At 36.8% G+C, this 27,649-nt stretch overlaps 1 protein-coding gene across 1 annotated transcript in view; it reads right to left on the bottom strand.

Annotated features, from left to right (window-relative positions):
- The window catches only part of HCRTR2 (hypocretin receptor 2), a 99,339-nt gene that overhangs the window by 17,508 nt on the left and 54,182 nt on the right, over positions 1-27,649 (bottom strand). Inside the window, exons 2-4 of the mRNA XM_008691768.1 lie at positions 16,962-17,140; positions 10,658-10,901; positions 2,977-3,092 (exon numbers count right to left, since the gene is read on the bottom strand). Of these exons, the coding sequence (XP_008689990.1) occupies positions 2,977-3,092; positions 10,658-10,901; positions 16,962-17,140 (539 nt within the window). The remainder of the gene's footprint in view (positions 1-2,976; positions 3,093-10,657; positions 10,902-16,961; positions 17,141-27,649) is intronic.

The following is a 27,649-nucleotide window of genomic DNA, read 5'->3' as shown; positions in this document are numbered from 1 at the left end:
AGGTCATGATCTCAGGGTGCTGGGATCAAGCCCCACGTCAGGCTCCCTGCTCAGCAGGGAGTCTGCTTCTCCCTCTGCCTTTGCTGCTCCCCCTGGTTCTGCTCTCTCACTCACGTTCTCTCTCTCAAATAAACTAATAAAATTTTTAAGAAAAAAAAAAAAGAAAAGTACTATGAAAATAGGGCACCTGAGTGGCTCAGTTGGGTAAGTGTCCAACTCTTGATTTCATCTCAGGTCATGATCTCAGGGTTATGAGATTGAGCCCCATGTCAGGCTCCACGCTTGGCATGGAGTCTGCTTGAGATTCTCTCTCTACGTTTCCCTCTGCTTTTCCCCCCTTTTGCACACACTCTCTCTCAATAAATACATAGAATCTTTAACAAAAAAGTACTATGAAAGAGACCTATTTAAGAAAGTAGTCACGTACATGGATTCAACACCTACTTGTTATTTTAGATCTATAAGCAGAATTAGTTGAAAGGAGAAATAATAGCATATATTAAAGTATTCTAATAGATGAGCACTTTCTCTGCTCTAGGCACTAATTCATCAAATAAGTGTAATAATTCTGTAAGGTAGATGCTACATAATCCCACTTTAAAATAATGAAAGAGAGGCAGAGAAATTTAAGAAATTGACAAAATTCATGCATCTATTAAGTTTCAGAGTCAGGATTTAAACTCATGCAATCTGGACCTTGAGTCTGTGTTTTTGAGCTCTCTGTACTATGTCATTTCTAATTATTCACTCCTCAGCTCGTAAGAAGATTCCTATTGTCCTATGACTTGCAGTGTCTTTCTCTGAGAGAAGGATTCTTTCCTTCTCCATGGTCAAGCTTAACCACACAACTTGTTTTGGCCAAAGAAGTATGAAGAGACTTAACATATGCCAGTTCAAAGCAAAGATCCAAAAGACATTACGTATTTCTCCCCACTTCCTTGCCCTTTCTCTCAGTCATAGAATGAGCATGTCCCAGGAAGTGCTGTTCCTTTAGACTGAGTTCTGAAATAAGACAGTAAGTAGAGAACAGCTACAGCCCATCCTCACTACTGACATGGAACATGAGTGAGACACACGGCTGTTGCAAGCCACACACATTGGGGTTGGGTTTTTTTGTTTGTTTCTTTTAAAGATTTTAATTATTTATTTATTTATTTATTTGACAGAGATAGAGACAGCCAGCGACAGAGGGAACACAAGCAGGGGGAGTGGGAGAGGAAGAAGCAGGATCCCAGCAGAGCAGGGAGCCCAATGGGGGGCTCGATCCCAGGACCCTGGGATCACACCCTGGGCTGAAGGCAGACGCTTAATGACTGAGCCACCCAGGTGCCCCTGTTTTTGTTTTTGTTTTTGTTTTTTCAGCAGAATAACCTAGCAAAAACTGACTAGTATAATAATACTTACTAAGAAGTAGGTGTGATAGTAACAAACACCCTAAAATATGTGATACCGCGGCTCCGGGGATGGTGTTGAGGGAACTATCACTGGGACTGGGAAACAACTCACGTTCTACAGTGGCACACATTTGTTACCTTAGTTGAAAAGACTGGGGGTTAGAATGCTAATAAGTGTTGGTACTGGCTGCATTTTTAAGGTTATAAAAGAAATTGTTCCTTTGCAAAAATGGAAGAATAGAAAAACATTGGAATTATAAGATATACAAGGTTGCAAAATGCAACTATTGCCCGTATTCAACAAGCAAAAGATATCTTGAAAGTTGCTTTGACTAACAAAGGTTGAAGGAGACCCAAATTAAGACTCATCCTCAAACAAAGCCCAGGTAAGTCTGCGAATTCTTTTTAATGAATTAAGGTGGCCGGTAAATTCCTTCAGTTGGCTAAAATATGTCAGAACAAACAGACTAAGGGCATGGCTTTCCATGAGCCTGATAAGCTCTAAGTACTAGCAATAAGTTTAGAGAGAGAGCTACATCTCCAAGAAATGCGGCATTTTAAGATAATATTTATAAGGACAAGAGGATGAGCTATATTCTTTGTCTAAACTTTTATAAACCATTACATGTGTTCATTGGTGATTTACTTGGAATCATCAATGTTCAGCTTAAGTGTTTCCTGCTCTGAATTAGATACCCCTCTACCACGCCTTCCTCTGATCCCTTGGCTTATATTTATTAAGATGATTTTCACTCTGTAACTGAGTCTTTCCCTCCTCTAGTCTATGAATCCATCAATGAATCTGACAGGAACGCTTAGCTTTTTCTCAGACATACATGCAAAAGAAATATGATAAACATCTGATGAATGAATAACACAGAATGAGTACACTCACTGAAGTAGCAAAATGATCTGACAAACTACAATTCTCCCAAGTCAGCATGATAAACAGTGTTTAGAAGTCTAAATTCTGCTTGATTCTCTACTCTACTACAAAAAATAAGATCTTTGATGTTGGAGGCTTAACATCTAATAAAAATGTACTACATAAATCTCATATAAAAGACAACATTCTTTACATACAGTCTCAGGAAATGTTAAAGAAATTTTTGTTACTTCTCATACAAAGTAAAATTTATAATATTAGTCCTAGACAAAAATCAAGTCAATTAATCACAGAGCTTTACAATTTAAAGTCGTTAAGGCAGTTCATAAAACACAATCCCTAAATACCACTCTAAAAAAATGCCTAGACAGATTTCCATGGCTAAGGCTTCATCATTTTAGAAGAACACACAATCCTTTGGTAAGCATATTATGTTGGTTCAATCCACTCTTAAATTTTATTCATTTTTTAAAAGATGTATTTATTTTAGAGAGAGAGAGCATGTTGGGGAGGAGGAGACGGAGCAGACTCCCCACTGAGCATGGAGCAGATGACATCCAGGACCCTGTGATCATGACCTGAGCCAAAATTAAGAGCCAGCCACCCAACCAAATGAGCCACCCAGGCACCCTTCTTAAGTTTTATTTTTAAGTGCATCCTAAAGAAAACACAAGGAAATTATTTGAAATTACATACCTGGCGACACCAGAGCTTACGAAATATTTGCAGATAGGCCAACACCATAAGACACAGTGGTGCCATGTATGTCACCAGAAAGAAACAAATGTGATACATCTTGGGGTAAATTTCACCTGGAATGAAAGCCAAAATAATAAAATATTGTTTTATAATTCACAGATTTTTTTTAAAGGTATGCCTGTCAATGTTCTGCCTTTAAAGTACACAGTTAACTTCTGTATGATTTCACTGGCATGTTATACACACATACAACACACACACACACACACACACACACACACACACACACACAGATACTGTAATATAGTATTAACTGCTTACACTTACTCAGTATGCACACACACACTAAATGTGAAGTCTTAATTTTATTTAACGTACTCAGAGAGGAATAACAATTAGCCATTTATTAATTTGTACTAACATACGCTATCTAAAGTCAAGCCTTCATTTATTGAAAAGAACTTTTTTGTCTGATTACCTCCGGTTAATTAATAAAAATTAATTTGGATTGTGCTATACTTGAATTTGCAATAACAAACAAGACAATCAAACCTAATTGCTAATGCTTTGGGGGAAAGAATGTAAACTGAGTTGATTTCCTCATTAGAATGTAAGTTTCCTGAGAAACGGGAAGCTATTCCCCAGTTGTACCTCCATATATAAATGTGTAAAAATTTTGGAAAAATAAACACAGTCAACATTTAATGATTCTTTTTGTTAATTACTAGAACAATAAAAAAATTTCTCTTTCAGTATGTCATGTGTATCTATATGTATGTATGCATGTACTTCTAATAAAAATATTTTTTGGGCTTTTTAAAGTTAATTTTTAAACAAATATGGTGTTTTTTTATATTCATCTCATTATTTAGTCACAAGCACCTCTAGGATTGTAGTGATTTCTTATCATTAAGTCTATGTACACAGATGATACATATCACAGATTAGGTATTTATTAAAGATTCAATTATTCAATTAATAAATAACATCGTGGCTTAATATAAATTTTTTGGTTTTTCTAAATATATTTATTACTGACTTTTAATTGTTTTTATTAATTTTTTTAAAGATTTTATTTTTAAGTAACCTCTACACCCAGTGTGGAGCTCAAATTCACAACCCTGAGATCAAGAGTCACATGCTCCACCGACTGAGCCCGCCAGGACCCCTACTGACTTTTTAAATGCTTTCAAGGATATTTTTCTTATACTAGTATTTGAGTATATCACAGTGATCCAGCTACTTTTACTTAAATACAAGACAGGAAACTATATATCCTACATGGATTTCATGGATAATAAATGCAATAATTAGATATAATTCTAATTGAATGCTAACAAAACAAAGTGGATTTTTCCCTTTTTTTCCACTTCCAAAAATTAAGCAACTGAATTTGACTTTTATATTGGCAATGAGGTTAGTTCCACACTGTTCTTGAGGGATAACGCTATTGCCTGCCTGCATTTTATTTTTTTCATTGCTTCAGAAAGGGCATATAGAAGCATGAAGACTCAGGGGATCAAATGTGGTAAGGGCACTTTATAGTCAGCATGAACCAACAATAATGATTAAGAGGACCATAATAATTGATAACCTTTATCGAATAACCATTCATTTAATTATTACTGAATGGACTTGAAGTATATTTATGAGTTGAATATCCTCCACAACCTTGAATTCATAGCCTTATCTTCTAGTGTTGGTTAAATTTACTATTCTCCTTAGTCTTCCTTCTAAAACCCTGCCCTCTTTCTCAGGTAGATGTTTGTCTTCACTGTCATCTCCAGAGGGGCCAGCAGGGTGACTGTGCTGGCTGGGAGGTCTAAGAGATGCGCGGACCTGGGGCATCCATTTTAGCTCTTCTGTGGCCCACGTGGCTCACACCTAGCTCATCAGTTTCTAACTTCCTTTCAAGCTTATCCTATAAAACCATGCCAGTTACAGGAAAAAGTGATAGAATCCAAGCAGCCTGACTGGAGGAATGACAGCTTTTTCCTTTCTTTTTTTTCTTTTTATCTTTTATAATATTTCTTTATTATATTATGTTAGTCACCATACAGTACATCCCTGGGTTTTGATGTAAAGTTCCATGATTCATTAGTTGCGTATAACACCCAGTGCACCATGCAATACGTGCCCTCCTTAATACCCATCACCGGCCTATCCCAGTCCCCCACCCCCTCCCCTCTGAGGCCCTCAGTTTGTTTCCCAGAGCAGCCTTCCCTAAGCCCCGTTTCTGAGGAGCTGGGGGTTGACCTCAGCACTTCCCAGGCACCTGAGTGGCTGTGAACTTTTGTTTTGAAGGTGTCACATGACCTTCCCACATAAAAATAGACCTTTGAAGCTGACATACCTGTGAAGCCCTGATGTCCCTACCTCAGACTAAACTGAGTGAGTGGAGGAGGGTAGAGTTGAGAGGTAATATTCTTCCTATTTAATTGCAGCTGTGGATACCATCACTGTGATAACACTTTGGGTTTTAAACAGCTGGGAGAGAAAGCTCATTCTGCAGTCCGCATATTTATAAATAGTTGGTAAAATATGTAATTGGCTGGTAAATGCAAATTATGATAATGAACACCCACACAGAAACGTTGATCAAGTGAAATTGCACTTGCAGTCTGGTATTGAATGTTTTAATAAAGAGATTATTATAGATAATTGGGGAAACAAGATAGTCTTAACATTCTTCATTTCATGCTCACAATCTAAGCTAATCGGAAACCCAGAAATGCCATTGAAATTTTAAGTTATATGTGTTGAAACCATCTTTGCAGTCTCCCTGCACTTGGTGAACAATGTCTTCAATATATTTAAGGCATTTATATATAACCTAGAATGTAGTGACAGGAAATTTGTTCCACTTAGGCATTCAAACTATAAAACTGCATCTTAAAGATTGACAATCATTCAAAATTGGTGTCTCTACTCGACTGAGGAATAGACACAATCTGAATAAATTCTTGCGTATACATCAAATAAATAAGGAGAAAACGTGGACCTTTAGTCTCTGAAATCAGAGACTAAAGAATAATATTACATATTAATAAGACAAGACTTAATCCCAGATTTGTTAAAGTCCATTACTGAGCCAACATGTTAAATCTCATTGTCTCAAAATCTACAAACATTTTATCTTTCATGTTACACCTATCAGGGATTTAATGGGCAAATGAATTAGATATAATTTCCCAAGTATTCAATATAGACTGCCTTTTCAAAATTTATAGATCCATTAAAGTTTACCTAAATCTTTAATATATTTTACTATATTCTCTCTAATAAATGTTTTCCATCCATCTATCTATCAATCCATCTATCTATCTATCTATCTATACATTCTCTATCTTATAATAGGCCAGATGCTATAATTAGTTTGACTGTAAAGAAGGGCTCCATTGTTATTTCTTTCAGACCACCAAAGAACAATTCAGCAGTAAGCTCCAATAAAAGAGATTATGAATCTCCAGTATCTAGAAAAATGTTTGACTAACAGTATATGCTCATTAAACACTGGATGACTGATGAAACAATTATACCTTTGAATGACAAAAAGAAGTTACTTTCCTTCCAACAGGAACTATTCTGTGAAACTATGCATTTACAAATCAAACAATCAGGGAACTACGGATGTAATTCTGAAAAATTTTTTAAATTATTGAAGTATGAATTAATGTAAGATATACAAAGACATACTTTAAAGATCATTAAAATAAATATTAACACATTTCATTTGTTTTTGACTATCAAGTGTGTCTGCCAGAAGCTATAGTTTGTAATCTTTTTTTTAACAAGTCATAGGCAATAATAAATATGAGTTGCAGAATTATCCACAAAATATTAAATATTTCTGATAATATTTTCAGTAAGACTAAGACAGAGTTTTTAGTAACTTTGTACCAGGAGTGAGATAGCATTTGTAAGACTTTCCTAAAAGTATTTTGATAGATAAGGATCAAATGACCACATTGCTCACTGACTCCATCCATGCTGAAATATATTGGTTGTAGGACAATTATGATATCACTGTCAGCTTTTGTAACTATGGTATTGATTTAACTTAGGATAAACATAAGAAACACAATTCATGAATTAATCTCAGAAGATACTTCACAAGAAATTTTTTAAAATTGGGCTAAATGTTTTTGGACTTGAAAGATGTTTGAACTTTAGAGAGCCAACACTGTAAAATATAATTTCCTATGTACTTTTTAGGTTATGACTATCACACACGTCCGAATTTTAACATTTTAAGCTGAACGTGGACTTCTAAATAGCCTAGCATAAACAAAGCTTATGCTATGTAAAAATCATTATAATAAACAGTCTAACGGTCAAAATGATAAGAACCTGTATTATTCATTCCTATTCTTCTTGAAAACATTAAGTGATTAACAATTTAATATTCAAAAAGTTAATTTCATAAATTTTATTGTTTTTGTGGATGATAAACTCAATTTTGTATTGCTTAAGTCTTTACAATTATGTTAAGTAATTGTGGGCTAACATAAAATCATTTTCAAATAGGTTTCCTAAATTACTTCTGAAGGCTGAGTTTCGATTTTTTAGTTTTCAACAATAGGGGCTCCTGGGTGGCTCAGTCAGTTAAGCAACCAACCAATTTTAAAGATTTTATTTATTTATTTGACAGAGAACGGGGAGTGGGAGAGAAAGAAGCAGGCTCCCAGCAGAACAGGGAGCCTGATATGGGGCTCAATCCCAGGACCCTGGGATCAGGCCCTGAGACGAAGGCAGACATTTACGACTGAGCCACCCAGGCGCCCTGGAACCAACTAGTTTTAAGCCCCATATCCGGCTCTGTGCTCAGTGCAGAGCCAGCTTGAGAGTCTCTCTCCTTCTCCCTCTGCCCCTGTCTCTGCTTGTGTTTTCTCTCCCTTTCTTTCATCAAAATAAATAAAATCAATAAAATCTTAAATAGATAAATAAATAAATAAATAAATAAATAAATAAATATTCAATAGTAGTTGCTGGCTTTCTAAAGAAAATGTCCCTGCTACAGCTAGATAACAAAATGCTAAAGGTTGAAATGAGTATTATATATATATATTTTTTTTTTTTTTTTTAAAGATTTGATTTATTTATTTGACAGAGAGAGACAGCCAGCGAGAGAGGGAACACAAGCAGGGGGAGTGGGAGAGGAAGAAGCAGGCTCCTAGCGGAGGAGCCTGATGTGGGGCTTGATCGCAGAACGCCGGGATCACGCCCTGAGCCGAAGGCAGACGCTTAACCGCTGTGCCACCCAGGCGCCCCTAGATATTTATATTTTTTGCTCAAAGTAATTAGAAAATGATGTGGCTATTTATTTAATCAGAATAACTGACAGGATTCCTTAGCTCTGCAATCTTTTTTGCTAATGAAAGTGAATGCTACTTGACTATTCAGGGCAACATTAAAAAAAAAAAAGAAAGCTGACACATGTTAAATAATAGGTGGGTATTTTAATCTATCATTTTCATAAACTTAAAGGATCCGACTTTTGAGTTGGAAGCTTAGAGTTAAATATACTTCTTTACTTCATAATCTGCAAATATTTATGGCTCAATTTCATCATTAATTAACTAACACACTCTGATCAAGAGATCTTTAGGTTATTTTCCAGCTAGAACTCATTGTGTAAGAATTGCGTAAGAGACATGTCACAATTGGTCCCCAAACCACCTTCTTTAGACTGCATATCCCTGCATGACAAACTACAGGTTTGGACCCTCTTCTTTTTTCCTTCAAGGGATAGTACTCATTGTATGGGTTTTCTTGCTTCCTGGACACCCTTTCTCCTCTTCCATGACTGGAGAATTTCCCCTCAGCTTTAGTTCTTTGCTGAAATGTTAGCAGCTCCTTTGTAAACTTTTGTTCGAATGGCCAGGACTGAGTTTGTTTTCTCAATTGTGTTCCTAGCACTTTGTATACCAGTATATTAAAATACTAATCACACTATAAACATTTGTTTTTTTTGCCTTTCAGTCTCACTACATGGAATGTGTTCCCCTAGGCAGAATCTGTTTCTCTCCAGGTTGGCGTAATTCCTGCATATCCTAAGTACTCAAGATATTGTTCAAACATTAAATAAATGGGACTTAAGACTCTAAAGAAATATTCCTACCATTTTGGAATTTTCCATTCATTTGTTTTTGTCTACACCATTAACGGAGAAAATTGGGAAAAGATGAATATGATCCAGAGAAAATAGAGCGAGTGAAATGCAGTGTTAGAAAGGAAGGGCAGGGGCGCCTGGGTAGCACAGTCGTTAAGCGGCTGCCTTCGGCTCAGGGCGTGATCCTGGCGTTGTGGGATCAAGCCCCACATCAGGCTCCTCCGGTAGGAGCCTGCTTCTTCCTCTCCCACTCCCCCTGCTTGTGTTCCCTCTCTCGCTGGCTGTCCCTCTGTCAAATAAATAAATAAAATCTTAAAAAAAAAAAAAAAGAAAGAAAGGAAGGGCAAATCTCAATTTCAAAAAGGGCTAGTGAGTTTTTGGGATAAGAGACACAGTAAATTGTGAAATTTTAGTTAATATATGCCTTTGGATAATATATGAAAGATAATCCCAGGGCCTTTTAAATTTTATCTCATTGTAGTGAAAGCAAATGCCTAACTTTTCGATTCCTGACTTTTTGCCTTTCAGTGTTCCATATCACAGTATCAAGGTAGGAGTTCATATAAATTCAAAGATTCAAATATTCGAAAATACCAAATCTATAAGCAGTCCCTGGGGCATACTGCTTTTGTTAATACATTTTCTAATAAGCATAAACGTACATCCGTCAAATAAACAAATGCTTTCCTAATGTTTAAACTCCACAACTGAGCCATTGTTATATACTTACCTAGATGAGGATAGATCATTTCCCTCAAATTTAATGTACTCATTTTGTAACTAGTACATGACACACTAAAATTTGCTGTGTCCAGGTTTGTGCCATGGTCAGGCATTGACAGAAGTGTTTCCACCATTACAGAAAAACCTCAAAGGCTGTCACTGAGAATTTGAACCAAGGAACCAAACTTCTGCTTATTTAAGTTTAATTGCCACACATATCAGATTGGAAACCAAAAAGGATTCATAATGAGTATAATTCTTAAATCAGAAAATAATTATGCCAGTGATAGCTTATCAGCTTAATATGTTATGAATAAACATAGCATGTGGAAATAATTTGACTCAGAGAAGAGCATAGGTCCATATGCTCAACTCCAGTCAGGTTTCTAGGCAGGACCTGGGTTTAAAATGAAAATCTCCAGTTGTGTCTGAAGCCCATTAAGGAACTTGACACTTGAGGCAATATAACCTCATACTATCTTGTAAAATGTTAATCATTCCAGAATACGTATTTGGATCGTATAAATGAGCCTTTTTTGTTTTAGAGAATTCAAGAAAAGCTGATATAATCAAATCTGAACTGTAGGAAAAGCCTTTCCTTTCATTCCCTATCTGAAAAATATGAAAACCAGCTAACTGTGCCTCGTATTTCCCAAGGACCGAGTGGGCAGAGCTATTCCATGAAACTGTTTTGGGGTTCAACCAGATTTTCATGCTTTTGCAAAATGATATTAACAAGTGTCAATAAAATGCACAAGGCCAGCGTTATAGTGGCTATGCAAATCAAATTTTTGGTTTGCAGCTGTAATATCAATGTCAGCTTATGGGCCATAAGGTACTCACCTCCCCAGCGCTCATCGCACACTGTGAAGAGAGTGGTTTTATTGGCTAAGCCAGGGAGCATGGTGCTGCACTCCATGACGATGGCCTGAGGAATCATTATAATGCAGGAGACGATCCAGATGACGATTATGCTGTTCCTGGCCCTCTTGGCCGTGCTTTTAAACATCAGAGGGTGACAGATTGCATACCATCGATCCAAGGCAATGCAGCTCAGTGTGAGGACAGACACTGACACGGACACAGTCTAGACAGAAACAGAACACAGGACAAGAGAAGCACTTGGTGTTAAATGGATCATTCTTAATATACTCACCGTAGTAGAGAAAGGGTCACACAGGTAATCAGATTCAAAGTTGTGAGAACATATTTCATGTAAGGTGTTTTACTAAAGAATACAATAATAGTAAAAATATATTAGGGAAAACGTATTTCCTATTAAACCTGATGAAGGTGCTATGAAAACGTTGCGATCATTTTATGCCAAATGTGTTATATGACATGTCTTGCTTTTAAAATATATAGAAATTTGATTGCAATGCATTTACCTAGCATTTTTTAAAAATTATGGAAACCTCAGTCCATAATTTCAAATAATAAAAGCTATTTGTACATTGGTTCGTTTCCAGCATGTTGCGCCCAAAGGCAAGAGTTATGTTAGAAGCAAATTCTGTGTGGATCTCCTCATCAGGGTTTGCTTATTGCTGGTGTAAGCAGCTCGCCTCTAAAACTCAAATAGGTTCCCCCGTCCAGATTTCCATAATTAATGCCACCACAAGTGAAACTTTAACTTGGAACTTTAAGGAAATAGAAACACATGTGAAGCATGCCTATACCCGCACGATCAATTTACGTAATTATATGTAACGTATACTCCTATACTGGATGAATCATTGAGTCTGGTATCGCTCTCAAAATCCCATCTTTAAAAAGAAACCTCACTTCCTTTTCTGTTATTTTTTACTACAAATTTCTATTTATTTTCTTCTCAGTACTTACAATAAGTATTATGTGAGATAGTACAATTATTTTTGTTTAATTGATTTATTGTCTGTCTCCTCTATTGGAAGAATGTTCTGTGGCAGGAGGCACTGCTATTGTTTTTATTTGTTCCTTAATTTTCACAACCGTGTCCCTAGTACCTGGCACAGTGTTTGATGTGCTTAATAATATGTATTTTTTTGAGTTAAGGAATAGTGATAAGCCTCAATCTAAGGTAATGAATGTGGTCCAGTCCTCTCTCTCATTTTTCTGTCCTGGTATTGGTCCCACCCTATGTGGAAGGGCAGCCAGCTCTGTTTCCAGCCTCAGGACCTTCTTTGTGGATGCACTGACTTGGAGTGCACATGACTGAAAAGGATCTAAGAGCCAGGGCTGTACAGGAGAAAGATGACCAATCTGTTTTCGCTCTTCCACCATCTAGTTGTGCAGTGTTGGCTCACCCATTTTACAGTTTTAGGGTTTTTTTTTTTTAAGATTTATTTATTTATTTTAGAGAGAGAGAGAGAGAACGAGCATATATGCATGTGATGGGCAGGAGGCAGAGAGAGAGAATCTCAAGGAGACTCCCTGCTAAGCCTGGAGCCTGACATGGGGCTCAATCTCTTGACCCATGAGATTATGACCTGAGAAGGAATCACAAGTGGGGCACTTAGCTCACTGAGCTAACCAGGTGCCCCACCCATTTTACAGTTTTAAGCCAAATGCATACATGTTGTTATTTTTTTCTGTTATACAAGTGAAACCGACAGGACACAATTCTTGTTACCCTGATTCTTTTCATTCTTTCTGGAAAAGGCAGTATAGTTAAAATCAATTGTGCAACCAGGTTTCCTGGGCATGAATCCCATCTCACCTGATAAATGTATGATCTTGGGTAAGTTCCTTAACCTCTCTATACCTCGGTGTTCTCATCTGTAAAACTTGATGATAATAGTACCCAACCACGGAATTAGAAGGAGAGTCAGTTGAGACGTGAAATGCCTAGCCCTGGCCTGCCACATAAATGCTGTATAAGTGGTTGTTATTACTTATTATGATTATGGCAATGATAATGGTGATTATACTATTAGTTTTTTCTTCCATTCTCAAGCTTGGCAATCTAGCTTTTAATTGGAACAGACTGCTTTTTAGTGAGGAAAAAAATCACAGAAATTACAAGTAAAAGCCTAAACTATTCTAAATTCTTGGAGGCTTAATTGCATTTTAAATGTAACCTTAAAGGCTGAACGCTGTCAGAGAAAGTTCAGATTGGTTGATGACTCCTGAGAATTACTTGGTCCATCTTAGAGCTAATCCAAATGTCCTTCTTGAACCAACCCTTTTGCCTTCCAACCCCCATTTTTTCCCTGCAAATATGTGAAGCGCCCAGGGCCCCTCAATACTATTGGTAACTTGGGAATAGTACTGTGGTAGTCTAGGTCTGCACAGCTGACCTTTCCTAGTTGCTGGGCCAGGGCTATACTTATCCAATCTAGCTATCAGAAGTGTAAAATGCTCATAAGGCTTAGTGATCAATCATTCATGAATTCTAATCAACATGGGTGAATGGGATAGAAGTAGCATGGCTCAAATTAGAGTCATTTCTAGTATTTTCCTTTACTATTAAATAGTAATAATCAATTAAAAAACAGTTCACTTGAAAGACTGCCATCCAGTGCCAACAGTGAGCCAAGGAGCAGTGGCTTCTCCGTTATGTGGCTACATGAGAGAATATGCTGACATGGTGAATCTAACAGTAGAATCCATTGAATGGACCCTTGGCAATCAGTGATTTAATATTCACTGTTTGACTACTGTATTTGCTGGTGTATAATACACACTAGCATCCAATTAACAACATTTTCTTGGGGGGTGTATAAAATTACATCTTATCCCAAGTGATTACTAATAACAGTTTCTTGCTGCTTTCACTTCTAGGAGCGTGCTTCTGTATGTCTTTTTCCTTTAGGGTTTGATATTAGCTTGAATCAACCTGGTAGCAAATTGTTTGAGAATGAGTCCAGTGAAATTATGACTGTTATAAACGAAGTGGGATACGACAATGTGAACTTCTGCTGTTAGGTTCTTGACATTTCTACCATTACAGGCACCCTGTGGTCGGGGCAGTGCTGGAGACTTGCTTTGGTAGATGATGAGTCCGTTCTATGCCAGCGTGTAGCTGTGACAAAAAAGACCTCAGAAATCTATGGCAAGTAGAAATGGAAGTTTGGGGGCACCTAGCTGACTCAGTTGGTACAGCATGAGACTCTTGAGTTTGGGGTTGTGAGTTTGAGCCCCATATTGGGTATAGAGATTACTTAAAAATTTTTTAAATTTTTTAAAAAAGAAAAAAAAAAGAAACAAATTTTGCCAAATCACAGATTTGGATACAGGCTCTAATGAACTGGAAGGTGTGAAAGTGTGACTGAGAGTGAAGGAGCCTATTCCACCACCCACCGCCCACCACTTCCATCTCAGGCAGCTTTTTGTCCTTCTTTTCCTGACACTTCCTATGCAGAGCTTCTTCTGCAGTGGGGGTGGGGGGGGGAGCCAATCTGAAAAAGTAGCCAACTGCTCCTATAAGTGTGAGAAGAAAAATGAAATGTTATAATTTTTGAAGAAATTCATGTTAATTATTCTGTAAATGGCCCAGTAAATGTTAATGGTCTTGGGTTTATAGAATTATTAAGGATACAAAAGGGTCATTTGAATTATTCAGCTAAGCTTTATTACATTTGTGAGATTTTTGAGCATTTTGTGAAGTGTTATTGTAGATCAGTCATTAACCTAAAGGTTGTATTATATTGTATTTAGAAGAAAAAGGACATATAAGTCATAGAAAATTAATACATGGTCCAAAGAATCTTAAATATAACTGAATAACCTTAAAATCTGGCTGGATAAATATTTCTGTAATATGTTTTTAAACATTCAGTGGGACATAAGTTTCATATCAGGGACAAAAGCTGTCAGTTTCAGAATATCACAACTAAGGGAAAACAACGATTCAAATTTGAGTGAATGGCTTATTGTCCATTGATACTGTCCATTCCATTTGGGGAAATTCTACGGAAAATGGACAATAAATGTTGAGAGGATTTGGAGGTACTAGTTTTACCAGTGCACCAAGATTTTTCTACATTTATAACTTTTCATCAAGAAGTAATGCTGAATAAGGTAATGAATAGATCTAGTCTTTTTCATCTGACTCGGATTTTGTGGTTACTCACTAGTTTTCCTTGGCCTGTGGAGGAGAGAATCAATTGAGTCTTGACTAGACAGGTCACTATTTATAGAGAAGCAAACAAAATCTCTCAGGAAATGAAGATGTTTCATCACTGTAGGACTTGCTAATAAGTTGTGCTAAATGAAAGAGTATTGTCAGTAACTCTGAGACCCCTGTCCTGCATCACTTACTGGATACACACTGTCTCCAGTCTTTCCTTGAGCACTCACAGGAGAGTCTGGAATACGTGGTCTATAAGAAGTTATCACTGTGCATTACAGCAGGACTGTACCTACTACAGGATGATGCACTCCTCCCTCATCACCCACTGTTCATTGGGGAATCTTCTGGTTTGTAGACAGAACATAAAATAATCTTGCTCAGCCTATAGAAGAGTCTGGACAACGGCAGATATCTTATCTGGTGAAGTCCTGTTAAGGTCTTTGGCCCATTTTTAATTGGGTTATTTGTTTCCTTATTGTTGACTTTTTTTTTTTTAAGATTTTATTTATTTATTTGATAGAGAGAGAGCCAGCCAGTGAGAGAGGGAACACAAGCAAGGGGAGTGGGAGAGGAAGAAGCAGACTCCCAGTGGAGCAAGGAGCCTGATGTGAGGCTCGATCCCAGGACCCTGGGATCACGCCCTGAGCAGAAGGCAGACGCTTAACGATTGAGCCACCCAGGTGCCCCTTTATTGTTGACTTTTAAGAGTTCTTTGTATATTTTGGATGTCAGTCCTTTATTATATGTATCTTTTGAACACATTTTCTCCCAGTTCTTTGTATTTCCTGAGAGAATTTCCCATTCTCTTGTCTTTCACAGAGTAGGAATTTTTAAATTTAGTGAAGTTGGCTTATCAATTATTTCTTTCCAGGAACATGCCTTTGGTATTTATCTAAAAAGTCATCAATATAATCTAGGTCATCTAGGTTTTCTTCTTTTTATCTTGTAAGAGTTTTATAGTTTTACATTTTATACTCAGGTCTACAATCCATTCTGAGTTAATTTTTGTGAAGGGTGTAAGATCTGTGTCTAGATATATATATATATATTTGCATGTCCAACTGTTCTACCTGCACCAATTTTTCCTTATTGAGAGCATATTTTTATCCCTTCCAATACTATGATCACCATCTGGGAGACTGGATGGAGTAGGGAATGAGGGGTGGAGGGTGGTTACAGGAAGACAAGCAGAGAATGGCACAATCTCATTCACTGTCTAATTGCTCAAGGGAATCCATCTCTTTGAGGGCTGTGGCTGTGGCCACTAGCTTGAAAACATTTATTTTCAAAGATTTTAGAACTATCAGAATATCCATCACAAAATTATTCTCTGAAAGCGTTTGTTCTCAATTTCTTATAGGACAATTCATTGTAGAAAAGCTACTTCCACACAGAGCAATAAAACATCTAATGATGATGATGACTGATGTTTACTGAGAATATACTATATTTTTATAAGATCATAATCTTCCAGAGAGTAATCACTATGCCAAGTAATTTATATAAATTAGCTAAGTAAAATGTCATAACCATAGGAGTTAGCTATAATTAAAATTATTATACTTCTCTAATAAGTGAATCACAAAGAAATTGTGTATTTGGCTCAATAGCATAGTTTCAATAAATAGCAGAACAGCGATTCCAAACCTGGTAGTATGATTCAGAACCAACACTAAAATCTATTCACTGTATTGCTTTGACCACATGGCTTTAATTTCTCAGTGTGAAACAAAACTACTTATAAAAATAGACCTTGCTTATTGAACAAGAAGAGGCTCAATCATTAATTTGTTCAATTTCCTTATTTTACAATAGGAAAATTAGAAATCAGAGAAATAAAAGATTTGTTCAGCATCTAATGATGACTTGAGGATTCTGTTGCTTTATTTTTTACCCAGACCTTAACTTATTTACCCAAAGAGTATCAAGTATTAGTCTTCTTAAGTTTGCTAATTCCATAAGCAAGTGTATTTCTCTCTTAGCTCACCAGTTAATTTATCAGATGATTATAACTGAAAATACTTTTCAATACTTAACTGAAAATACCTTTTCAGTAGCTTCTGTGTTTGGATAAAAAGAAGTGTGAAAAACAATTACCTGTAAATATGGAATAACTTTACAGAGGGACTGCCCAAAGAACCAGGTCTCAGTGATGTCTACCACCAATGTGGCTGGAAGGCAGGTAATGGTCACGAGCACATCAGCCAGAGAAAGGTTGACTATGAAGTAGTTGGTTACTGTCCTCATGTGGTGGTTCTTCCACACTGCCACACAAACTAATTTTGGGGAAAAAAAAGAATAGTTACTATTAAGGACTAAATATCTGTGCCCTCACAAAATTCATATGTTGAAATCCTAACACCCAGTGTGATGGTATTAAGAGGTGGGGCTTTTGAAAGTGAATAGATCATGGTGTTAGAGCCCTCAAGAATGGGATTAGTGCCCTTATAAAAGGGACCCCAGAGAAATCTTTTGACTCTCCCCCCATCTAAGGACAAAGTGAAAAAACTGCTGGCTATGAACAAGGAAATTGGCCCTCACCAGACATTGAATCTGCCACAGCTTTGATCTTGGACTTCTCAGATTCCAGAACTGTGAGAAATAAATTTATGTGGTTTATAAGCCACCTCGTTTATGGTATTCTGTTATAGCAGCCCAAATAGACTAAGACAGCAACTACACAAAGGAAATAGGTACTAATTAGGAAACACTGCCAAGCTAATTAATGCTCCTGTAAAGACCATAAATAAATATTGAAAAAGGAAGATGATTTAAAGCTGTACTGTTTTCATTGAATCAGCCAGTTGTGTGAATGCTGAATCCATGCTTAACATCAGTTCATTTACCTTAGAAGAGTTTCTCAATGGATCATAAGCCTGCATTCATTTCTACTCGATTTTGAATTGTGATTCCCAGAAGTTAAAAAACACTTTTTGATTCTTCTTTCTATTCCCTCAATGCTCAGCATGTAGTAGAGACTCAAGAAATATTTACTGAAGTGAGATGAATTAGGAGCTAGCTATTTTCAGTGAACTGTAGTGTTTGCTTCAACCATGACATTTACCCTATCTGCTCCCAAACTCTGCATTTGGAACTTTTAATTGATGAAGAGGTTTAAAAGACAAAAGCCAACAATTTTTCAGCCCCTATTATTGGCAAACACTGCACTATATGGTTCATATACTTAAGTCGTTTAATCTTGACAATGCCAACGGAAGACATTGTTACCATCATGTTATACATGCAGTAATTGAGACACAGGGAATTTGTGGAGGTTGGCTAGGGACAAACAGCTCATAAAGCACACAACTACAACTACACTGGGGATTCAACACCAAGTGAGGTGTTGCTTTCTTGTTGGGGGGGGAGGTGAACCAGTTATAACAAAGCACATACAAACTCTGGAGACTCAATCCTCTTTCCTCTCTATTACTCTTGATGGCCTCTAAATATCACCTCAAATCAAACACATTTTTCAATACTTTCAGAGTTGAGCCTTCCTCGTTGCCTTTCAGTTTATCTTAATTTTAAAAAGCTGTTCTATCTTACTCAGTTGCTCCTTATGGAAAGGACATCCAGTTCCTCACTTCTCTGTCTTCCTCTGTGTGGTGTATCCAAAGGTTATGTAATCACTGGCTCAAGAATTGTATAGGTGTAAGCACTGCTACCCACATCTATTGATGGGTTGCTTCACAAATGGTAACTGAATTTGCCTTGGGTGTCATCAACCTGTCAGAGCTGTCGCCTATGCACCCAAATGATGCAGTGATTAGTAACCTTATAGAGTGGAGAAATAAAAGCACATTTTGTTAAATTTAAGTCACTAAGTAAAGATTTCTTTTTGACAATTATGTACCACTTATTAAGAATTTCATATGCTTAAGAAACTGAAATTATTCCAGTTACCAACAGATGTTAACTTAATAAAAGCTCTGAATTCCTGAGGATTTAATTTTGAAAACTTCACATCTTTCTCTAATTCCAGAACATTAATACCCAAAAACTCAGATGAACTTTATTATGGTAAACTGTAGTCTTTATTATTTGAAAGTGATACTGCTGAATGATTTACTTCCCAGAACACTTGAAGACACACACACACACACACACACACACACACACACACACACAGGCAAACTAGCAGTTGACTAACACATTACCATGGCTTATTATGAGAAAATTGATATAACTGTCACACCACTGATATTTAGTCAACAAATGGTCCAAACAGTACAATTCTGGATCTAGGAAAGAAAATAAGACTTAAAAAATATAAGCAGTTCTAGATTGACTCCCAATTCTCCATATTTTGGAAGTGTGGCAATGATGGAAAGACAGTGTTGATGCATTATGACCAGCCAATATGAGAAAAGTATATTTTCAGGAAACATTTCTATACTACTTACTATGTGTCATGCCCTGTTCTAAGCAATGTAAATTATTAACTAGCTTAATTTTCATGATAACACTAATCAAATGATTACTATCACTATCCCTGCTTAACAGTTGTGAAACTGAGGCTAGAGAGGTTAAGGAAACCACCTAAGGACAAATAGTTTGTAAGTGCTAGAGCTTAAATTTAAATCTTATCCGCCATGCTATGCCATCTTAATATCTCTTTCTCTCTCTCTCTCTCTTTGAGTATAATTGACACACAATGTTACATTAGTTTCTGGTATACTAGTAATTTGTCAAATTTATACATTATGCTATGTTCATCACAAATGTGGCTATGGCATCTGTCTTGCTACATCATTATTATAATATCATTGATGCTATTCCTTAGGCTCTGCCTTTTATTCCCATGATTTACTCATTCCATGACTGGAGGCCTGTTATAGCTGATAAGGGGTTAATATCCAAAATATATACAGACCTTATACAACTCAACACCAAAACAACAAACAATCTGATTTAAAAATAGGCGGAGGACCTGAATAGTCATTTTTCCAAAGAGGACATACAGATGGCCAACAGACACATGGAAAGATGCTTCACATCACTAATTGTCAGAGAAATACAAATCAAAACCACGATGAGATATCACCTCATACCTGTTAGAATGGCTAAAATAAAAAAATACAAGAGAGAGAGACTGGAAGATGGTGGTGGAGTAGGAGGACCCTAGACTTACCTCCTCTCACGAATGCAACTAGGTAACTATCAAATCATCCTAAATACCCCAGAAATCAACCTGAAGACTGGAGAACAAATTCCACAATTAAAGGTAGAGAAGAGGCCACATCAAAGAGGGTAGGTAATGCAGAGATGCAGTTTGTGAGAGAAACAAATCAAGGTCAATGTGGGGGGAGGGAGCCACAGTTGCAAAGAAGGGCTAGAGACAGACTAGCACACATGGAAATGCACAGGGAAAACAAATTCCCGTAGCAATTAGCTTGGAAAGGAAGAGGGGCTGAGTTTTTTGAATTCTTGCAAACAGCAGGGCTTAAAGCCTAGAGTTTTAAAGGTCAGGGGGCTGGCTGGAATAGAGCCTGGAGGACACTGGGACTGCTCTTAGAGAAAAGGAAGGGCAAATAACCTGAAGACATACAGCATGGAAATAACAATCTGAAATGCACCTGGGGCACACAGTGGGGAGGTTATTCACTCATCTCAGAGCATGTTCCAGGGAGACGGCATTGATGGAGAGACTCTTCCAGGAGCAAAGGAACTGGACGATGCCATTTCCCTCCCCATCCCTTAGCATAAGCATACAGCTACCTGTGGGAAGCAGCACAGTGTCCACACTGGCTACCTAACTTGCTTACAGCAAGACCCACATCACACTCCAGTGGAACTGCCCCTCCCAATCATGCTCATCTCAGTCCCAGCATGGTGCCCATCCCCCAGAAAAACTGGCCCAAACTCTTGCTCACACTGCACTTCCCAATGCAGGAGTTTTGCAGAGCCTCAGTTCTGGAGGCCACAGTGACAGAACTCATTTCACAAACAGACCAGAGCACACCTAGTTAAAATATGCTACATTCTGGCCAGGGACTAAACACTGCTCACAATGGGCAATGAGAGCCTCTGTAGATGACTGGCCTGAGGACAAAGCAGCAGGACACAACAACAGAGCACACACAGCACACATGGAGACACTCCTGGGAGCACCAGGCCCTGGAGAACATGGGACACTACACAAAAGGCACTACGTGATCTCTTTTTCATAAGGCCACTACCTTCAAGAATAGGAGGTGTAGCTGACTTTCTTAACACAGAGAAAAGGCACAGAGACTTAGACAAAATGGGGAAGATAGAAAAATTTATCCCAAATGAAAGAAAAGGACAAGGTCACATCTGGAGATCTAAGCAAAACAGATGTAAGTAACATGTTTGATAGAGAATTTAAAGTAATGATCACAAGGATACTCAATGGACCTGAGAAGAGTAGAAGACATGAATGAGATCCTTAACAGAGAGATAAATAACATGGCAGAGAGAAAGGGCTCAGTAAATAAAATGAGAAACATACTTGATGGAATGAACACTAGGCTGGAAGACATAGAAGAATGAATTAATGACCTAGAAGACAGAGTAATGGAAAGTAATCAAGCTGAACGAGAGAGAGAGAGAGGGAGAGAGAGAGAAAGACTTATGCAAAAATGAGAATAGACTTAGGGAACTCAGTGGCTCCATCAAATGTAATAACATTCAGTTTACAGGTGTCCCAGAAGAAGAAGAGAGAAAAGGGGGCAGATAATTTATTTGAAAAAAGTAATAGCTGAAAACTTCCCTAATATGGGGAAGGAACAGATATCCAGATCCAGGGGGCACGGAGAAATCCCATCAAAATCAACAAAAGCAGATCCACACCAAGACATATTACAATTAAATTGGCAAAATATAGTGATAAGGAAAAAAAATTAAAAGCAGCAAGACAAAAGACAGTAACTTACAATAGAAAACCCATATGGCTAGCAGAGGACTTTTCAGCAGAAACTTTCCAAGCCAGAGGGAAGTGGCATGATGTATTCAAAGTACTGAATGGGAAAAATGTGCAGCCAAGAATAGTCTATCCAGCAAGGTTATCATCCAGAATAGAAGGAGAGATAAAGAGTTTTCCAGACAAACAAAAACTAAAGGAGTTTATGACCACTAAAGCAGCCCTATAGGAAATATTAAAAGGTACTCTTTGAAGGGAAAGGAGAGACCAAGGGTGATAGTATAAAGGTAGGAAACACAAAAACAGTAAAAATGAATATTTCTGTAAAAAATCAAAGAACTCACAAAATAAAAGAACGCAAAACATAATATATACCTAAAATGTGGAGCAGACAGGAGTAAAAATGTGTTCAAATTTAAAAGACGAACAACAATATAGATTCAGATACAACCACAAAACAAGTAATAAAATGACAGTAAAGACATATCTATCAATAATTACTTTGACTGTAAAGGGACTAAAAGCTTCAATCAAAAGGCATGGGGGTGATAAAATGGATTAAAAAAAAACCAAAACCAAGACCCATCTATACCCTGCATACAAGAGACACATTTTAGAACTAAAGACACCTGCAGTTTGAAAGTGAGAGGATGGATGGGGGCACCTGGGTGGCTCAGATGGTTAAGCATCTGCGTTCAGCTCAGGTCATGATCACAGGATCCTGGGATCAAATCCAGTGTTGGGTTCCCTGCTCAGTGGGGAACCTGCTTCTCCCTCTCCTCCCCACTTGTGCCTTCTCTTGCTATCTCTGTCCCTCTCAAATAAATAAATAACATCTTAAAAGAAAAAAAAAAAGAAAGTGAGAGGATGGAGAAACATCTATCATGAAAATGGTTGTCAAAAGAAAGTCAGAGTAGCGACACTTATACCAGACCAAATAGACTTTAAAACATTGTAATGAGAGACAAAGGACACTTTATAATAATAAAGGGGGCAATACAATAGGAAGATATAACAATTGTAAATATTTATGTACCAAACATAAGAGCACCCAAACACATTAAAAAGTTAATAACAAACACGAAATAACTAATCAGTAATAATACAATAATAGTAGGGGATTTCAACACCCCACTTACATCAATGGACAGGTCATCTAAACAGAACATCAACAAGGAAACAATGGCTTTGAATGACTAGAATAGATGGATATACCAGATATATTCAGGACACTCCATCCTAAAACAGCAGAATACACTTTCTTTTCAAGTGCACATGTAACATTCTCCAGAAAAGATCACATATTAGTCCACAAAACAAACCTCAACAAATTCAAAAAGATTGAAGTCATACCATGCATCTTTTCTGACCACAATGCTATTAAACCAGAAATCTATCACAAGAAAAAAATCTGAAAGACCACAAATAGACGGAGGTTAAATAACATGCTACTAAACAATGAATGAGTCAACCAGGAAATAAAAGAAGAAATAAAAAAGTACATGAAAACAAATGAAAATGAAAACACAACGGTCCAAAACCTTTGGGATGCAGCAAAATTGGTTCTAAGAAGGAAGTGTACAGCAGTACAGTCCTACCTCAAGAAGCAAGAAAAATCTCACCTAAACAACATAACCTTACATCTACAGGAGCTAGAAAAAAAACAATAAAAAAACCTAAAACCTTCAGAAGGAAAAAAATAATAAAGATTAGAGTACAAATAAATGATACAGAAACTAAAAAAAAAAAAAATTGGACAGATTAATGAAATCAGGAGCTGGTTCTTTGAAAAAATAAATAAGATTGATAAACCTCTAGCCAGTCGAGAAAAAAAAAGGAAAGGACCCAAATAAAGAAAATCACAAATGAGAGAAGAGAAATAACACCGCGGAGAAACAATTATAAGAGAATATTATGAAAAACTATATGGCAACAAATTGGACAAGGAAAAGAAATGGGTAAATTCCTAGAAACATATAAACAACCAAAACTGAAACACACACACACACACACACACACACACACACACACACACAGAGGAATATTATTCAGCCATAAAAAGAATGAAATGACGTGGATGGAACTAGAGTGTATAATGCTAAGTGAAATAAGTCACTAAGAGAAAGACAAATACCATATGATTTCACTTGTCTGTGGAATTTAAGAGACAAAACAAATGAGCATGGGGGGGAAAAGAGACAAATCAAGAAATAGACTCCTAATTATAGAGAACAGAGGGGAGCTGAAGGGACATAGATGAAATAGGTGATGGGGATTAAGGAGTGCACTTATTCTGATGAGCACCCAGATATGTGTGGAATTGTTAAATTGCTATATGCACACTTGAAACTAATGTAACAGTATATGTTAACTGGAATTAAAATTTTAAAAAAGGAAAAAAACAAGGATGCAGAGAAAAAGGAACTGTCATGAACTGTTGGTGAAATGTAGTTTGATACAGCCACAATTTTAAAAAGTATGGACATTCCTCAAAAAGCTAAAAATAGAAATACCACATGATCCAATAAAATTCCACTATTGGATATTTACCCACATTAAATGAAAACACTAACTCAAAAACACACACCCCTATGTTCATTGTAGCATTATTCACAAGAGCCAAGATATGGAAGCAATCATGTTTTTTTTTTTTTTAAGATTTTATTTATTTATTCGACAGAGAGAGACAGCCAGCGAGAGAGGGAACACAGCAGGGGAGTGGGAGAGGAAAAAGCAGGCTCATAGCGGAGGAGCCTGATGTGGGGCTCAATCCCGCAACGCCGGGATCACGCCCTGAGCCGAAGGCAGATGCTTAACCGCTGTGCCACCCAGGCGCCCCTGGAAGCAATCATCTTAATGAATCTTTGAAACAGAAGTTGAAAAGGAAGCTGTCATGTCACAGTCGACAGGCCTTTAACGTAGGTCCATAGAACTTTGGAGTTGGAGATCATTCAGTCTAACTTGACATCTGATGTATAAATCATCTCTGTAACATTCCTGATCCATTCCATTTGAACATTTTTAATAGTGGGGAATTCATGATTTGTTTTAGCCCTTGAGTTCTTTTTGCGGTGGTTTCAGCTATAGGGAGTTCTTGTTCATGCTGAGTTGATATCTGCTTTTGTTTAATTTTCATGGGTTCTTAATTCTTTCCTGGAACTCAAGGAGTAAACCTTATCTATTTTTTCTACATCATACCTGTAATTTACTTCCTAGGACTCCTGTAACAAAGTACTACAAATTGGGTGTCTTAACCCAACATAAATGGGCTGTTCCACGGATCTGGATACTGAAAGTCCAAAATCAAGGTATCAGCAGGAGCACGCTCCCTCTGAAACCTGTAGAGTAATCCTTCCTTGCCTGTTGCCTAGCTTCTGGTACGTGCTGGTCACCTTTCACGCTCTGTGGTTGTTGCAGTGGTAGAACTCCAGTTTCCGTCTTCATTATCACACAGTGTTCTCTGGTGTCTCTGTCTTCACATGGCTGTCTTCTTATAAGGACACCAGTCATATTTGAGTAGGGCCCCCTTATACATGTAATACTTACAACAAATAAATATTCATAGAATTGATTTGTTCATAAACTTACAGTATGTTGCTGTCATTGGTATGGAACATTTCACCATGTGCTCCTTAAAAGGAGGGAAAAGAAAAATAACCAATAGCTGAATGGAGGATTTATTTTCTTCATTTCTTTGGAGTTAAGCCTAAGAGCTTACAGAGAACTTACCTGCTTATTATTTATTCTCTTGGCTCTCAATTCTTGATACATTACATCTGACTTTAGTAGGTCCCTAGACACGAACTTGGTACTATTTTTGAATTCAGTTCCTTGAATGATCATGATACACCAATATTAAAGTCCACTATAGCTAGTCTGCACTTACAAGTTTGTTTCCATTAACCAGGAACAATGAGAAAGAGTTGAGCACCGAGGGGATAAAAAAGGATAACAGAAGGCAAGAACTCAGGTTCAGGGAAACTCCATCTCTATACGAAACTAATGATGTATAGCTCTCATTTATTCTCTGCAGGGCTGATGGAAAGTGGCTCAGGCGATATGAGAACATCTGTAACTTGTGATGCAAGACGGATTTTTAAAAATAATATATAGACATAGTCTTTAGAAATAACCTTAGCTTTTTGCCGATTATCATATGGGCCAAAGATTAAACTTACTTTCAAATGGGAAAATAAAATATTAGTTAAATTAAGAACTTTGCCATTTCAATCTGCACTTGTAATAAACTGGCTTTCACTATCTACCAGGCCCATATGTGGACAAAGTTACTTTCTCCCTCAAATCAGTACCTACACTTGAAAAATTTAAACTGAGGTGATAAACTGTTCATCTGTTGGTGGTATGACCTGATTAAGAATATGTAAGCCACGTAAGTGAGATCATATCTCTTACTGAACAAACATTTGGGCCTTGAAATATCAGCTAACAGTCGGTATTTGATATTAAGAGGTGACCGTATGATGAACAATTAGTGTGTTACTGAGCACCTTAAAAGGTCTGTACTACATATAGCAACTTCATTTTAAGCATTTCAAATTTATTTAATTTTTGTAACATTAAAATAAGGTATAGACATTATGCTAACTGAAATAAGTCAGACACAAAAGGCCAGTAATGGTATGATTCCACTTCATGTGAAGTATTTGGAGTAGTCAAATTCATTGAGACGGCGAGTAGAATGGTGATTGCCAGAAGCTGGGTAGAGGGGAAAATAAGGTGTTATTTTTAAGGAGAACAGAGTTTCAGTCTCGCAGGATGGAAAAGTTCTGGAGAAGATGGTTGCAGACTAATGTGAATATACGTAATGCCACGGAAATACATACTTAAAAATCATTAAAATGGTAAATTTTAAGTTATGCATATTTTACCATAATTTAAAAAATTTCCATGATAAAAAGGGCCATAAAATGGAAAATAAATTTTTGAACCATAATGATGTCCCTCAAAAATCTTTTTTTTTTAAACATGGGTCTTGAACTCATGACCCTGAGATCCTGAGATCAAGACCAGAGCTGATATCAAGAGTCAGACCCTTAAGATCTTAAACACAGTGCCTCAAAGATCTTAAACACAGATTGAAAATGCCAGGGGACAATTTTAATTACCCATTTCATGAGTTTCTAAATGAATAAATAGCAAAACACAATTATTCACAAATATCGTACCTCTAATGTATTAATGGCAGTTTTAAGACAACAATCACATGATTTTATATATAATTTTTATTACTTGTAAAACTAAAGTATTATTTATTAGTATGTTGTGATATAATTTAGATAATATCTTAATGAAATATTGTTAATTTATTGGTTATTTATCTGTGGGTTATTATTTATGGGTATGTAAGATGATAATTCCTTGATTATATCACTTATGTATAAGACGGTAAACATGTTAGAAACCTTGAAAAAAAAATAGTGTAGTTCCACCCTTTGCCACAAAGTGTCAGTGAAAGCCTTTGAAACTGCTTACCCTGTTCCTTCAGGGTTGTTCTAAACATTAAATTATCGGCAAAATTCTTTATGCACTCAAATGTTCTGCCTCTGATCTGCAAAATTCATTATAATGTAGATATAAGCATATTTGTTTCCATTAGGATTTTCTAGACCAAAAACAATTTCTAAGAAAGGATAAAATGGCCAACATCTTTTAAACTACATACAAATAAATGAGTTGGCTGAAATGAAACCATTTTTCTAAATGAAAACAACAATATAAGGAATGGAATAGCATGGAAGATAGCCTATACTTAACATCTGTAAGAAATCTATCATGAAAGCAGGTCATGAAATAGGGTCATCTAGAATCATTAAAGAGTATCAATTTAAGAAGCAGGGAAGTTCATTACTGGTCTAGTCCTAAAAGGGTAAAACAAAAT

The sequence above is a fragment of the Ursus maritimus genome, unplaced genomic scaffold (assembly GCF_017311325.1).
Source record: "Ursus maritimus isolate PB19 unplaced genomic scaffold, ASM1731132v1 scaffold_29, whole genome shotgun sequence".
Taxonomy (NCBI): Eukaryota; Metazoa; Chordata; class Mammalia; order Carnivora; family Ursidae; genus Ursus; species Ursus maritimus.
The sequence above is the reverse complement of the archived record's forward strand: the minus strand, read 5'-3'. Positions and strand labels throughout refer to the sequence as shown.